Here is a 15,521-nt window from a genome sequence, read left to right as displayed (position 1 = left end):
TGCACCTTATTATTTTTTATTTTTACAAATGCTTTCTTTTGGAAATTCCACAGTAATAAAACAAATAGTTACAATAATACAAAAATAAACACCGCTATTACATTTCATTACTTACATTCCATTTATAATTGATCCGCCTAACGGCAAATAATTACAATCACAACAAATAAAGGCTTGACGTATCTTGCTCTGCATGTCATGCATCTATCTCATGTATTGGTTTCACCTTTTAAGCTGCATTACTGAAATAAATGCACTTTTCGAAGATATTCTAATTTTCCGAATTTCACCTGTACAGGAGAAGAGACTGTAGCGGAATCATAGGGTTCATCTAGTCCAATTAGAATCACAGCTAATAAAGGAAAGGGAAATGTCAGGCAATCCTGCTGCCAAGGTGCAGCCCAGAAAAAGACCTGTGTTTGTACATTGGCAGAGACAAAGAGGATTGCCACCTTTGCCCATCATGCAGGGCTCAGTGGCCTCATCCACCCCAGAATAAAGCTCCACATTCAGCTTGACAACAGCTTCCCCTCCCCAAAGGCATTTTTCCCCTTCCCTTCCTTAATCAGCTCTTCCCCATCTCCGTGTTTTCCAACAGACAAAACATCTCCGAAGGGGTGCAATTTCCGTCTTGCCACAGTGCAGGTGTTTGGACGGTGATGATGAGACTCAGCCTGGAAAATTGGCCTTTTCCATCCTCTCGCCTGGGCCCAAAGCTCATTAATAACATCCCGAGGCCCCGGAGAAGCCAGCCAGCCAGCTCTCTTTCGAACGGGTGGGCAGGGCGGCTGCAATTTCTCAAGATCGATGTTGACTGCGCATGGAAGGAGCTGACCCTCCCAGCGGTGAACGGAGAAAGCAATTATGCGGATGGAATATTATCTTGGGAGAAGAGGGAGGAAGGGCTAGAGGCAAACCACCTAGCAAAGCTTGAGGAGTAACAGCATTCCATGCCACCCCAAGGGTGAGAAACTCCAGGGCTTCCCCAGGGCTCTGTTTCCTTGGAATGAAGGACAGCTGAGCACTCAGGGGCCACTTTTGATAGGGGTATAGATGGAATAAGCAGGCAGGAATGGGTTGTGCGGGTGATGGCAACAATCTCCAGAGGAGGAGGAGAAAGCAGGGAGAGAAGAGAAGCGTGGCAGTGAGTCAGAAGCGACAGAGGGAGCAGCCAACACAGAAACCTCCGGCACTCACCCACGCAGGGAAGACAGGAGGCAAGAGGGGAGGGAACGGGAAGAGGGATATGCCTAGAAGGAACTGCTGAGGTCAGCCAGGCTGCACCGGAGGCAGGAATGCCAGAGGGATCCCCATCCCACGCACAGAAAGCTGCCTCGCACCAGGTCAGATTATTGGAGCATCTAAGCTTAGTATTGTCAGCACCGACTGGCAGCAGCTCTCCAGGGTTTCAAGTAGGGGATATTCCCAGCCCTTCCTGGAGATGTCACGGGTGTGTGGGTGTTGAAGCTGGGGCGTTCTGCACGCCAAGCAGGTGCTCTGCCACTGTACTTTGCAATATCGACAGAAAATGGTTATAGGCACCCAAGGACACATGGCAACTTGTGCAATGATGCCTTTGTTTAAAAACGGAAATGGCTCGCAAGTTAAATGTAATTGAGTTTTGGTGTTTCTGCAGGGGTGGGTGGAGTGGGGTTGTGAAATATGGTCTGCTGCTGCTTGTGAAAATAATAAAATGTTTGCGGGCAGGGGGGGGGGAAAACTAAGGGGGTTTCAAAGAAGCAAACACCAGACGTCCTTTCTCTTAACACAAAGCTCTTCCGGCCTGCAGTATTTTGCAGAAGTGCATCCCAGGAAACAGAAATGGACCAAAGTGTTTTGTCGCACCGGCAAAAGCTCTTCCCCCCCCCCACCTCAGCCCACTGCAAAGAAGAGGCAAGGCAGCCTTACTCACTCTCGTCGGGGTTGGGGGCTGCAAGAATGGCACTGTGCTTCCGCTTCACCTCTTCCACATTCTCCGCGATCTTGTCGATGAACCCCCGGATCTCTTCCACCTGGAGGAAGGAGGGGGAGAGTGAGCAAGAGAGCTTGGAATGTCTTCCAACATCAAACCGAACATCGCCAAAATAAGGACTTGCCACAGGGCCAGCCTCAGAGTCCCTGTTTTAATTTTGAAAGCCCTCCACAACTTCGGTCCAGGGTAGCTCAGGGACCTCCTGAAACCTTCTATCCCAGCTCAATCCCCAAGAACCGCTGCAGGAACGTTGTTCCCCGGAACTGGTGAGGCTCATTTGACAGCAATGAAATCCTTTTAATGTTTGATGTTTTGTCACTTTAATATTATTATTATTGTTGTTATTGTTGTTGTTATTATAATAACAATAACAATAAAATAATATTAATTAATATAATATTAATACAATATTTTTATAATAATATAATATAAATTTTTTATTATTCTGTTGGGAGCTGCCCAGAGTGGTTGGGGAAACCCAGCCAGATGAGTGGGGTATAAATAATAAATTTATTATTTTTATTATTATTTTATTTTTAAAATCTTTGTACCGCCCTTCAGCTGTAGATCTCAGGGCTGTTCACAACACTGGCCCATTCCTGTGGAACTCCATGCCACTAGAGATTCAGAGGGTGCCTTCCGTGCCAACTTTTGCCTGCTGAAAACTTTCCTATTCCACCGGGCCTATGCAGGCAATTAAGAGTACAACCTTCTGCAGTGGCTAACTGAAGTCTGTTTTTAACTTTTGAATGTTTTCAGTGCTGTAAAATATCTATATGAGACACACATAAACTGAAAAGGTTCCCCACTTCTCAACCCTTCCCCAGTGATCTACACAGGAGTGAAGTCATTTTGCTTCGAGCTGCCAGGTGTACCCCCCACCCAACCCCCGCCACCCAAAATGCATCTAGTTGCTCAAATAAGGAGCAAAGGGGCAACTGGTGGGGGCGGGGGGAGAAATCTGCAGGAAGAGGCCAAATAATTGACTCCCTGACAAATTTGTGCAACTAAGCGGGGGTTCTCACCTGCTCAAAAAACTCGTCCATGAAGCGGTCCCGATCCACTCCGACAGTGACGTCGTCGTCATCATCGCTGTCCTTAGCCTAGAAGACACAAAATGCTCTGAATAAAAGAAACCCTCTGGGACAAATTTCTGAAGGAGAGAAACCCCCGGGACTTTGCACCCTGCCGACTCCTTTGGAGACCTTCAAGACCAGGGATTCCCAAACTTTTCTGTGCCACTGCCCCCTTGTTTTCAAGAACTCACTCCCAGTGCCCCCTAAGCTACTCCATAAAAAGGACCCTTCAGAACAGCTGTTTGCACGACCCACTAAGGAAGATAACGCCACACTAAAATTCAGTAACAAATAATTGCACATTTCTTCAAAATCCAAGTACGGTATTTAATTAATTCAACAACATTGGTTATCTTGATCCATCGATGCCAACTGAAGCAGACTGAGAGACCATTTAAAGGCTCAGGAACCCTTTGCAGGTGTTATGGATTGAGTAGCTAAACACTATTCTAATTTCCTGAGATTGTGAATTTGGTTTTTTTTTCAGCTGTACGCCATAATCATCACAATTACAACACATAAAGGCTTGACATATCTCGCTTTGCATGTCATGAGTCTATCTCAGGGGTCCCCAAACTACGGCCCCCGGGCCGGATGCGGCCCAATCGGCCTTCCAATCCGGCCCGCGACGACTCCCGCCGCCCGCTGCCGCCGCCCGCTCTCACAGCGCGCGGCGCAGCGACGATCTAAAAAATCGGCAAAAAATCGCCGAAAATCCTTTGTGCGCATGCGTATGGGCCTCTCCCGACCCGGAAGAGGTCATTTCTGGTGCACTTCCGGGTCGGGGGAGGCCCATACGCATGCGCACAAGCGATTTTTGGCGATTTTTCCCCCGCCCGTGTGCGTGTGCGCATGCGCACGGGCGCGCACTCCCCCGCCCTCCGGCCCGCTGCGCGCGCACTCCCCTGCCCTCCGGCCCACCGCGCGGTCGGCGCGGCGGGCACCGGCCCACCGCGCGGTCGGCGCGGCGGGCACCGGCCCGCCGCGCAGAAAGTCTGGGGACCCCTGGTCTATCTCCTATATTGGTTTCACCTTTTAAGTTGAATTACTGAAATAAATGAACTTTTCAACGATATTCTAATTTTTTGAGTTTCACCTGTATATATACCGTAGCAATCAATGTAGTAATCCCACCGGACCCACTTTGGGAACCACTGATCTAGTTGAATGCTCTGCTCCTTTCATTAAAAACAATGCAAGATTCCAGTCCTCATGGAGCTGAATAAAAGGCTGATTTAAACAGGAACAGGTGCTTTATGTTGAGCTGACCCACTGGCCTATTTTACTTTGGGGAAGTAAAAGTTAAAGGCTCTCACAGGCCCAAATGAGTAGTTCACAGTACAGGTTGCTGGCTGTGACTCTGCATGAGTCTCTGCTCTGGGCTTGCCTCCTCTTTTCAATTCGCTTCCTGTGGGGGGAGGGCATCATCCTCGGCACTGAGTGCAGAGTAAGTGAAAAAGATAAAGTGTGTTCATTCGACTACTCTCAGCCCAGACAGCAGCCGTTTCCAGACAGGCAGTTCCCAAGCACTAATAAATCATTGCTCTTCTTCTGCACGCTGCAAGCAGAATTGCAATAGACCCTATCAAGGATATGGGATACCTCCCCGCCCCCCTCCCCGCCCCCAAATATGTTCATCTTGCTGTGCTGTTCCATTTTCACCTATAAACTGATATTGGTGGGGAAGGTCCAGTTTGGGGAAGAATAAATTGCAAGCAACTCTTGATTATTATTATTTTTGTTTCAAAAAACAATAACTAATCAAGCACTATGCACTTGTTCATTTTAACACAAATCCCCATTACTACCCATGAAATGGGGGGCGGGGCGGGGAGAGAAACCAACCCTGAAAATTATAGATTAGTGCTTTATTGGGAACGGGAGTTGCCAAAATGTTTTCCCCCTTTTTATTTTTAAAAATTAGCATTGTCCCCTTAGAGGTAACACACTTTCATTTACATTTTTAAAAATGTAAAAGTATAGCCAGAAAAGGATTTTGTTCAAAATAAAGAAACACACACAGAGAGAGAGAGATTAATGATAGTAATGGCCAATCTTATAATAAGCAAGTGCCAAATCCATATGTCCTTGGGACTCTCACCAAGCCACACCCCCTCTTTTTAAGCCACGCCCCCACCAGCCTTGAGGGTCCATTCCAAGTCTACAATTCTATGAACAGGTAGCAGCAGCACCTGTTGTACAACACACTGAGCAGGCATGCACAGGTCACTTGCCTTTATCTGGAGATGCCAGGGATTATAATTCCCGTTGTCATTTCCCAACGCATAATGCCAGAGTGCATTATCAACAACAATCCATAAGATTATACATAATATAAAAAGTTAAAGGTAAAGGTGGTTAAGTCCAGTCAAAGGCGACTCTGGGGTTGCGGCGCTCATCTCGCTTTCAGGCCGAGGGAGCCGGCGTTTGTCCACAGACAGGCTTTCTGGGTCATGTGGCCAGCATGACTAAACCACTCCTGGTGCAACAGAACACCGTGATGGAAGCCAGAGCGCCCAAAAACGCTGTTTACCTTCCTGCCACAGCGGTAGCTACAGGTGAAACTTGGGAAACTAGTATATCGTCGAAAAGTGCATTTATTTCAGTAATGCAACTTTTCATTTTTCTTTTAATTTTTACAAATGCTTTCTTTTGGAAATTCCACAGTAATAAAACAAATAGTTACAATAATACAAAAATAAACATAGCGATTACATTTCATTAATTACATTCGATTTATAATTGACCCACCTAATGACAAATAATTACAATTACAACAAATAAAGGCTTGACATATCTTGCTTTGCATGTCATGCATCTATCTCATATACTGGTTTCACCTTTTAAGTTGCATTACTGAAATAAATGCACTTTTCGACAATATTCTAATTTTCCGAGTTTCACCTGTATTACTTGCGCTGGTGTGCTTTCGAACTGCTAGGTTGGCAGGAGCTGGGACAGAGCAATGGGAGTTCACTCCGTCGCGGGGAATAGAACTGCCGACCTTCGGATCGGCTAGCCCAAGAGGCTCAGTGGTTTAGACCACAGTGCCCCCCGCATCCCTAAAAATTATACGTAATATATATGAACCCTAAACCCTCCTAGATCATGCCGTGTGGTTGAGACCATCCCCTTTCTCCCAGTCTGACTCCCCTCCAGACTCCCCAGCCTTGAAAGCTTGAACGCTGAAAGGCAGGGTGCATACTTAGAAAGTAAATAAAAATAAAACGGATCTGACAAGTGTGACACCTAAAAGCAAAGTTCTGGAAAGCATCCAAAAGAATGAATGCAGGGGAACATCAGCTAAGCTAGGATCCTTGGAACTAGGTACGCTTCGAGAGGATGGGTGGGTGTTTGCAAATGGGCGGACGGGCTCAATCCTTGTGCGCCTGGAACAGCAGCCGCCCCTCGTTCGATACCACTATGGAAAAAACACCTGCACTCCTAGCGTCTCTGTCCCCCCGCCCTGCAATTAATTCCACCTCGCCTATTATGCCATTTTTATCTGCTATTGTTGCAAACTGGGGCCATTTTCCACAGAGAGCAAGTGCCAAGATCCTCCTATGTGGCACGCAGGAGACAAGACCATTCCCCCCCCCAAAAAAAAGAGAGAGAGAGAGAGAGAGAGAGAGAGAGAAAGCACTTCATTGCCAAGAAGCCCCTTGCATACAAAATTATGCATGGTACATAGAGAAGGGGAGAACATTCTCTGCGTGAATGCTGGAAGATTTAAGATTTAGGGCAGAGAAAATGAAGTACTTCTTCAGGCAGCGCATGGTTAAACGGTGGAACTCACTGCCATGGGACTGACAACCAACTTGGACAGCTTCAAAAGACGACTAGACAAATTCACACCCATGGCTACTTGCCACAAGAGCCACAATTTGCTTCCACTGTCAGAAACAGCAAGTAGGCTGGCTACCGACTGTGGTTTCTTTGGCGCAAAACAAACCCCGAACCCCAGTTTGAACATAAAACAATGCCAGGGATTGAAGATCTGTGTGCTAGTAGGGAGGAGGAAACAGCCCAGATCAGTGCAGTTACAGTCAATCATTGTCTAGGGCAGTGATGGCGAACCTATGACACGCGTGTCAGCACTGACACGTATAGCCATTTTTGGTGACACGCAGCTGCATGCCGAGACCTTACTTCCAGCCGGCGGTGGAATGCCGCAGGTGACATATCTCTGGGGGCCTTGTGGACTTCCGGCGAGGCAAGATGGCGGTCGACATGGAGCCGCGGAGCTCCTGAAAGTGACCAGCGCTGCAGGAGCTGCCGGATGGGCTCCTGAGCCACCGAAACCGCCCCCCCCCCACCCTGCGAACCTGATGGCAGGCCTTTTTTTAAAAGGGGAAACAATTATACAGTTTTGTTTTTTAAACTATAAATATCGTAAAATTATGGTTTTTTTCTCGAAGTGACATACCACCTGAGTTATGCTCGGTTTTTTGGCAAATTTTGACACACCAAGCTCAAAAGGTTGCCCATCACTGGTCTAGGGTTTACTGTAATGCGCAAACTGGGTTATTGTCAGTTTCAGTTCCCGGGGGGGGGGGCGGAGTTAATTACAGTACCTGCTTCCCTGCATTAATGTTCTCTTTTATTTTCTTTTTTAAAAATAACTAGATAGCATTATTTCTCCCATTTTAAAAATGAAAAATGTAAGGAAATCCATAATTAACCCCACCGCCTGGTGAGAAGAGAAACTGACATAGACATACCCCCTCCAAAAAAGTGTGATTAATAACCAATAAAATGGCCAGCACTTGGAAACAGTTAACTTAAACACACAGGAGTCCGGTGTGTGTGTGTGTGTGTGTGTGTGTGTGTGTGTGCGCGCGCGCGTAAAACAGGCATTTGATGTGTGTGTTCATACCAGACAGGCTGGTGTTCCAATTATTTTTTTAAAAAAAGAGGTGGGAAGAAAATCACATGGCAGAAAACACTGGCTAGACTGCAGCAAGATTTTGACAATGACCTTATCTGGGTGCTCGGGGGGGGGTGGTAAGGAAAGAAAGCAAATCCAAAACAAAAGGCCTTTAATCTGGAACAAATATTGGACACAGATTCAAAGAGTCATGCTACCATCTACGTGGGGCCTCCCTCGGGCTTGGTTCCGGAAGCTGCTGTTAGCAATTGTGCTGCAGCATTCAGCACAAACAAAGGTGAGGTCTTGTCAGCATATAACTCCTGTTCCTTTACCAAAGGTGTCATGGGCTTTGAAGATGCTCAAACTCAGGACGCAAGGGAGAAACGTGCTGAGAGGAAGGCAAGCTTGGCAAATCCACACCGTGATCAACTCCCGCCTGGAAACCAATGTCCCCACTGTGGAAGGATGGGTGGATCCAGAATTGGCCTCCACAGTCACTTACATACGCATTGTTAAAACTGTGTTTATGGAAGACAATCTTACTTGGCTATGAGTGATCGCCAAAGAAGGAGGAGAAGGAGGAGGAGGAGGAGGAGAAAACTCCTGCGCTCAGAGATCTATACCAGCTGCAGATCTGCTACGAGTCTAAGTTCAAGGTGTCACTATTACTGGTAGTATATAAAACCCATAACAACTTGGGAGCAGTTTACCTATGACATCTCTCCTTACCCCACTTCTGCCCGCTTGGCCGCTTAAACTGGCAGAACTGGCCCTGTTACAAGTGCCACAGGACCCCTATTCCGCATTTGTAAGAATTCAATCATTTAGTATGGCAGCACCTATCCTTCGGAACTCCCTGCCTCTTGACATTAGGCACGCGCCTTCCCTATATTCTGTTCAGCACCTGCTAAAAACATTCTAGTTTAGGCAAACCTACCCATGGGGTCACGAAGAGTCGGACACGACTAAACGACTAAACAACAACAACATATGCTTAAGGGATGCGGGTAGCACTGTGGTCTAAACCACTGAGTCTTGGGCTTGCCGATCAAAGGTCAGCGGTTCAAATCCCCACAACAGGGTGAGCTCCTATTGCTCAGTCCCAGATCCTGCCAACCTAGCAGTTCAAAAGCATGCCCAAAAGTGCAAGTAGATTAATAGGTACTGCTCCGGTGGGAAGGTAAACGGCATTTCCGTGCGCTGCTCTGGTGTCGGTGTTCCATTGCGCCAGAAGTGGCTTAGTCATGCTGGCCACATGACCCGGGAAAACTGTCTGCGGAGCAGACAAACGCCGCCTCCCTCACCCAGTAAAGCGAGATGAGCGCTGCAACCCCAGAGTCGTTCATGACGGGGCTTAACTGTCAGGGGTCCCTTTACCTTTACCTATATGCTTAGAAATGCTGATATGAATTGTAACCTGTTTCAGTATTTTAACTTTTTGTATGTTTTGAAGTACTGTATTTTTTCCCTTGATTGTCTTTTATCTTTTTTTGCAAACCACATTCAGATGGGTTGTTGCGAGAAGCCAAGTTGCAGGGAACCAGGCAGAGGGCCTTCTCGGTGGTGGCGCCTGCCCTGTGGAACGCCCTCCCATCAGATGTCAAAGAGAAAAAGAGCTACCAGATTTTTAGAAGACATCTGAAGGCAGCCCTGTTTAGGGAGGCTTTTAATGTTTAATAGATTACTTTATCTCATTTTTCTGTTGTAAGCCGCCCAGAGTGGCTGGGGAAACCCAGCCAGATGGGCGGGGTATAAATAATAAATTGTTGTTGTTGTTGGGTGTTTTTTTTACAATCAAGTGGTGTGTATACGTTTTATAAGACGCATAATAAACAAGCCTTTGAAAATGCACCTCCTCACTTTGAAACCAGCCGAGAAGCAACCACAAATTCCTGCTGGAATCATTGGCATCCAAACCTGAGCTGGCACCCAGCCTGGCGTGCAAGGGGGGTGGGGAGGCTCCCAGGAGTGGTCCATTTATCTCTCCTTACGTTTCCCCTTTGCTTTCCAGGTTCTTCAGCTGCACTGCTTTCGAGGGGGACATTTGGCACAGCAGCCGAAAGGGAACAGTCGCCTCGCTGAGCAGCCCGGGGGCTAAGAATAGCAAACCCCAAAGGAAAGGAGGCAGAGCTGGCCAATTAGCCCAGTTAACGGGCTTTTTTTCAAACAAGCCAACCCGGTCCCATTAGACGTGGAGCAAAGGTCAAGCATCTGCTCTCCCCGAGGAGACGCACATCAAGTCACGAAGCCAGCGGCCAGCGAACGTTTTGAACTCATCGCTGGCAGCAAAAGCAGAGTCCCAGATCACGCAGGTGTCTGTGCAAAGCGGCGCTCGCCACTCCAGACCCATTATGCGGCAACAAAGAGCAGAGCCACCATGTGCAAAGGCAGTCTACCCTTGTATAAGCCAGAGAGCAGGCAGGCAAATGAAGGAAGGAAGGATATTTCCCATAACTTTCCACGTTTTCCAACTGCGAGGTGCCAAAGGCTACCTAAAGCAGGCATCCCCAAACTGCGGCCCTCCAGATGTTTTGGCCTACAACTCCCATGATCCCTAGCTAACAGGACCAGCGGTAAGGGATGATGGGAATTGTAGTCCAAAACATCTGGAGGGCCAAAGTTTGGGGATGCCTGACCTAAAGGCACACAGTGACACATGGGAAACCTCTCTGGCTGCATCCCCTTGAAAAGGATATTGTAGAGCTGGAAAGGGTTAAGAGAAGAGCAGCTACAATGACCTAGGTGAGCGAGGGTCTCCCCTGTGATGAAAGGTTACAGCGTCTGGGGCTCTTTAGCTTAGAGAAGAGGCAATGTGATAAGGCACTTATAAAATTATGCCTGGCGTGGAGAAAGCGCATAGAGGAAAAGCTGTTCTCCCTCTCTGCTAACACTGGAATGCACGAACGCCCAAGGAAGCTGAAGGCTGAGGAAAGACCGAAGTACCTTTTTAGTTGAACCATGGAACTCACTGCTGCAGGAGGCATCGATAGCTACCAACATGGTTGGCTTTAAAGGAGGATTGGGCAAATTTGTGCAGGAGAGGGCTATTGAGGGTTACTAGGTCAGGACTGGCTTTGATTGGAGGCAGTACTGTTCTGGAGAACTAGTTGCTGGACACCAAAGGAGGGGAGAGGGCTATCGGGCTCAAACTCTGCTTGCGGGGTTTGCATTAGGACATCTGGTAAGCCAGGGTGAGAACTGTGTGCTGGACTACATGGGCCACTGGCCTGATCCCAGTAGATTCTTATGTTATTTCCTGGGAAGTCTGCAGGCCTCGAAAGGTGACGAAGGGTGAAGCTGCACCCTCGGGTGCCCTCTGCTTCACCTTTGGCCAAGCAGAGACCTCATTCCGACCTCCTTCCCCAGAGTTGAAAAAGCCTTGCTCATTTTCTGGGATGCCTCATTACTGGGACGCTTCATTCCTCGATCTGCATGCCACAACCAACAAGCTCTCACAGCCTCCTCCCCCTCAGGCCTTGCCAGAAGCAAGTTGTGGCTTTTCCCGTTCCTGAGCAGAAATTCATTCTGGATGAATAGAAGGGCTGGGGCACAGAAGATGTGGCTCTGAGTAGACAGCAACTGGGGTTTGTTTAAACCCACTTGGGAAGGGAAGGCAGCAGGGGGGGGGGCTGATTCTCATATGGAGGCGCACTGAAAGATTAAAATAGGGGGGGGGGGTAGAAAACAAAGGAATCAAAAATATAAACCATAAAGGCATCACAGCTTAGAAGGACAAAAGTGCAAGATGCTGCACAACTCTCAGGGCCGGGCCCACCAGGGGGGCACCCCGCTGCTGCGCCCGTGCCAGCCGTGCGGTGGGCGCTGGAAAACGGGACGGGACGGGGGCGCCGGAGGGATCTTTGCACCACGGCGCCAGGGCACCAGATATGCTTAAGACGACCCTGACAACTCTAAAGGGATTATAAAATATTAACTCACGCGAAGATTCCCTTTGCAAATAACAAAGATTTATAAAAGTATTCGCCACCTGTGAGTTCCTTCATGGAGACTAAAGGTTCTCTATAGTCTTAAATGAGCCAGATATTTGCATACGACGCCAGTGGCGCGGAGTGACCCTGTGCCTCAGTATTTGTATGAGAAATAAAAGCAGCCATGACCCTCTTTTACAAAAAGCCAGCATCTGTGAGTCAAGAATGATTTGTACAACAGAAGACCCTCAACCCATCTAGACAAGATCGCTGCCAGCGACTCTCGAGTCTTGGCCCACCCTCAAAAACAAGAACCCTCTAATGCGCTGGAAGATTTCAGACAGATAAAAGAAAGGACTTCTTCACCCAGCACATAGTTAAACTATGGAACTCCCTCCCACAAGAGGCAGTGATGGCTACCAACCGGCTTTAAAAGAGGATTAGACAAATTCATGGAGAAGGAGAAGACTATCGATGGCTACTAGCCACAATGGCTATGCTCTGCCTCCACAGTCAGAAGCAGCAATGCTTCTGAATACCAGTTTCTGGATGCCCCAGTAAGGGAGAGAGGGTTCATGTACTCAGGGCCTGCTTATGGGCTTCATTTTGGTTGGCTGCTACGAGAACAGGATGCTGGACTAGATGGGCCATTGGCCTGATCCAGGAGGTTTTCCTTATGGCTTGTGGGTTTATGCACCTCTGTTGGAATGCCTTGCTGAGTCAGGCAGCCGTTGGACTACGGGGGTTAGCGCTGTCCGCATCACGGATGGGGAAGCGTGGGGTCATGGGAGTTGTAGTTGAAGAACATCTGGAGGGCACACATAGAAAGTCATAGTTGGAAAGAACCATCTAGTCCAGACATAGGCAACCTTGGATTTCCAGATGTTTTGGAACTACAACTCCCATGATCCCTAGCTAACAGGGGCAGTGGTCAGGGATCATGGGAGTTGTAGTCCAAAACATCTGGAGGGCCGAAGTTTGGGGATGCTGACCTAAAGGCACACAGTGACACATGGGAAACCTCTCTGGCTGCATCCCCTTGAAAAGGATATTGTAGAGCCGGAAAGGGTTAAGAGAAGAGCAGCTACAATGACCTAGGGTGAGCGAGGGTCTCCCCTGTGATGAAAGGTTACAGCGTCTGGGGCTTTTTAGCTTAGAGAAGAGGCAATGTGAAAAGGCACTTATAAACCTTGGCACACTCAGACCACCAGCAGCTCACTAGGATGTCGGGCTGGCATCTGCCCCTACCTGGAGATGCCACGGATTGAACCTGGGACCTTCTGCATGCAAAGCAGGTGCACTAACCTATGTTTGAGTCTGAATAGCTCAGATGGTAAAGCACAAGACTCTTCATCTCAGTGGTTGTGGGTTTGAGCCCCACGTTGGGCAAAAAGATCCCTGCATTGCAGGCGGTTGGACTGAGATGACCCTCGTGGTCCCTTCCAACTCTACGATTCTTTGGGGCCATCATAATGCAGCGAAACCCACAAATGTCAGAACTTCTGTTTCACTGGAAAGTGGCTGGGTTTCCAAAAGAAGCAACGAGGTCCTGAATCCGTCCCCAGACCACCCCTTCCTTAAATGCCACAAGCATCCTTCCTCATAAGGAAGCCACAGGGTGTTGCACGGTAGCAACAGATGTTGCATGCTCAACAGTTGACTTCTAAGGTTGCTAGCCCTCAAGCATGCAGAGAGTCACAGGTCTCCATTTCAATCTCCCCCCTGCCCCCTGCCCTGGAGAAATTTGCTGTGCATTACAGCAAAGGTCGGGCGGGGGGGGGCGACGACATCTGTAGCCCCCTCCCATCATTGGGCTCCAACTCCCATCATCCTCCCTGGCTGGGCTTGATGGGAATTGGAGTCTAGTACCCAAAGTCCCCTACCCTCAAATTACAGGAACAACGACAACAAAAACAGCAAAGTTTGGGAGAGGGTGGCAGCTATGCATTGGCTCAAGCAGGTTCCTTTTTAGGCAGTCGAAGACCCGGAGGGCAGCCACCTGAAATGCCTGTGGTTGCCAGAGGCAAAAAAAGCAAAGGAAAAAAATTCCGCTTGGGAAAACAACATGCCACGGCTCCCTCCTTGTCATTCAAAAAAGTTACGGCTTTCAACAGAGGCAACCAGAATCAGTTAAACAATTATACAATTAGGTGCTTGAAGGAAGCTGGCAAATTTAAGCAGTCCACTTAGTAAAGCACAGCCATGTTAAGGCTGCACTCCTGAGCACTCTTCCCCCACCCCACCCGTGAAGACAGAAAGAGCCTCCATTTGTGAGTAAAAGCCCCCCAGGAAGAAAAGTCACCCCAGCTGGCCCCATCGATGGGACTTCCCATTAGCAACCTTTCCCTTTGGGACTGTGGTGAACCAACAGCATCACCAGAGCCTTGCTCACCCCCCCCCTGCGGGGTGATAGAGCAGGCACTCTGCAGATGCTCAGGAGCCTCCCCCCCCTCTTCTCTGACGCCACAAGTCCCAGAGATGCGCGCTGCTACGTCCCTAGGAGGAGGACGGGGTCTAATCGTCGTCAACCCCTCGCATACACCCCCAAGAGAATTCAAAGGAGATGGCGGCGTGGGGAATTGTGCTTCATCATTCCCAATTCCAGGGGTTTAAGACCAAATCCGCACACGAGATGCCGCCCTTGTTCCTGCAGATCAGAACTGGGGCGATCCCTCCAACCAGCCCCCTATCTCTCCACCCCACACGGTCACCCACGAATCAACAAGGCGATATGGAGGTGCGAGGAGCGGGCACAGCCTTGTCGTCCGTTCCCTGGAGAGTTGAGAGAGGGGCAAAATGTTCCACGACCCCGCCGCACGCATCCATGGACGGCACCGCCCTATGAAGAGAGGAGGGATCGCTGTCGTCCCCCTCCGGTTCTAGTACGCTGGCTCTGTTTTCGACGGGGAGGTTCGCTCAGCTTCAGATGGAGGGGGCAAGGCTGGAGGGGCCACGGTTGGAGGGGACCCCTCCCTGTTAGCCTTGTGATGGGGCTCTACCCCGTCTCCTCCCCGCGGCCCCTTCCCCGATGGGGCTCACCGTGCGCAGCTCCTGCGTCCGATCCTTCATGGCTCCGGCTCCGCTCTCTTGGGCGGCGATCGAGGGAGGAGCAGCAAGCCGCGACGGCGGCGGGGGGGGGGGGGGGCGGCACATGCGCGGGAGCCCGAGCAGGAGGGAGGGGAGCGGGGAGCGGCCGCCCTGTCTGTCTGTCTGTCTGTCCGCCCACTCCGCTACGGCTGCCTCCGCGTCGCCGCCCACCCGCGACGGGGGCCACCCCCGAAGGAGCCCGAGCCGCGCGAAGCCCCCACCTAACTCCCCAGTCGTTTTGGGAGAAAATGGAACACCGCCCCGCCTTCTTAGGGGGATCTCCAGCTGCGGCGGGGCGCCTGCACTCCCTACATGCTCAGAAGCACGCTCAGTTCCTCGACAGGTTTAGTTTGGAGCAAGCCCCGTCTGGTTCAGTGGGCCCCAGTTTATTTTAAGCTTCAGAGAGCCTGAAGGCAGGAGTGGCGGAGCAGGCATTTCTAGGCCTGGAAAAGCTTTCAGCTGTGGCTAGTTTCTGTGGCCGTTAAAAGCTCAGGAACACACGTTTATGAGTACCGTATGTATGGGTGTATGGGTGTACATGTATATGTGTACTGTGTATATGTCTGTGTACATTGACTGAGCAGGTG

General features: G+C 49.5%; 1 protein-coding gene across 2 annotated transcripts in view; it reads right to left on the bottom strand.

Moving 5' to 3' along the window:
- Positions 1-14,972, bottom strand: part of STX1A (syntaxin 1A) — a 42,257-nt gene extending 27,285 nt beyond the window's left edge. For both annotated transcript variants that reach the window (XM_035139470.2, XM_035139471.2), the window contains exons 1-3: positions 14,887-14,972; positions 2,998-3,075; positions 1,913-2,012 (exon numbers count right to left, since the gene is read on the bottom strand). In XM_035139470.2, the coding sequence (XP_034995361.1) occupies positions 1,913-2,012; positions 2,998-3,075; positions 14,887-14,916 (208 nt within the window). In that variant the 5' untranslated portion in view covers positions 14,917-14,972. The remainder of the gene's footprint in view (positions 1-1,912; positions 2,013-2,997; positions 3,076-14,886) is intronic.
- Between the last annotated feature and the right edge of the window lie 549 nt (positions 14,973-15,521).

This window comes from Zootoca vivipara, chromosome 15 (genome assembly GCF_963506605.1).
Source record: "Zootoca vivipara chromosome 15, rZooViv1.1, whole genome shotgun sequence".
Classification (NCBI taxonomy): Eukaryota; Metazoa; Chordata; class Lepidosauria; order Squamata; family Lacertidae; genus Zootoca; species Zootoca vivipara.
The sequence above is the reverse complement of the archived record's forward strand: the minus strand, read 5'-3'. Positions and strand labels throughout refer to the sequence as shown.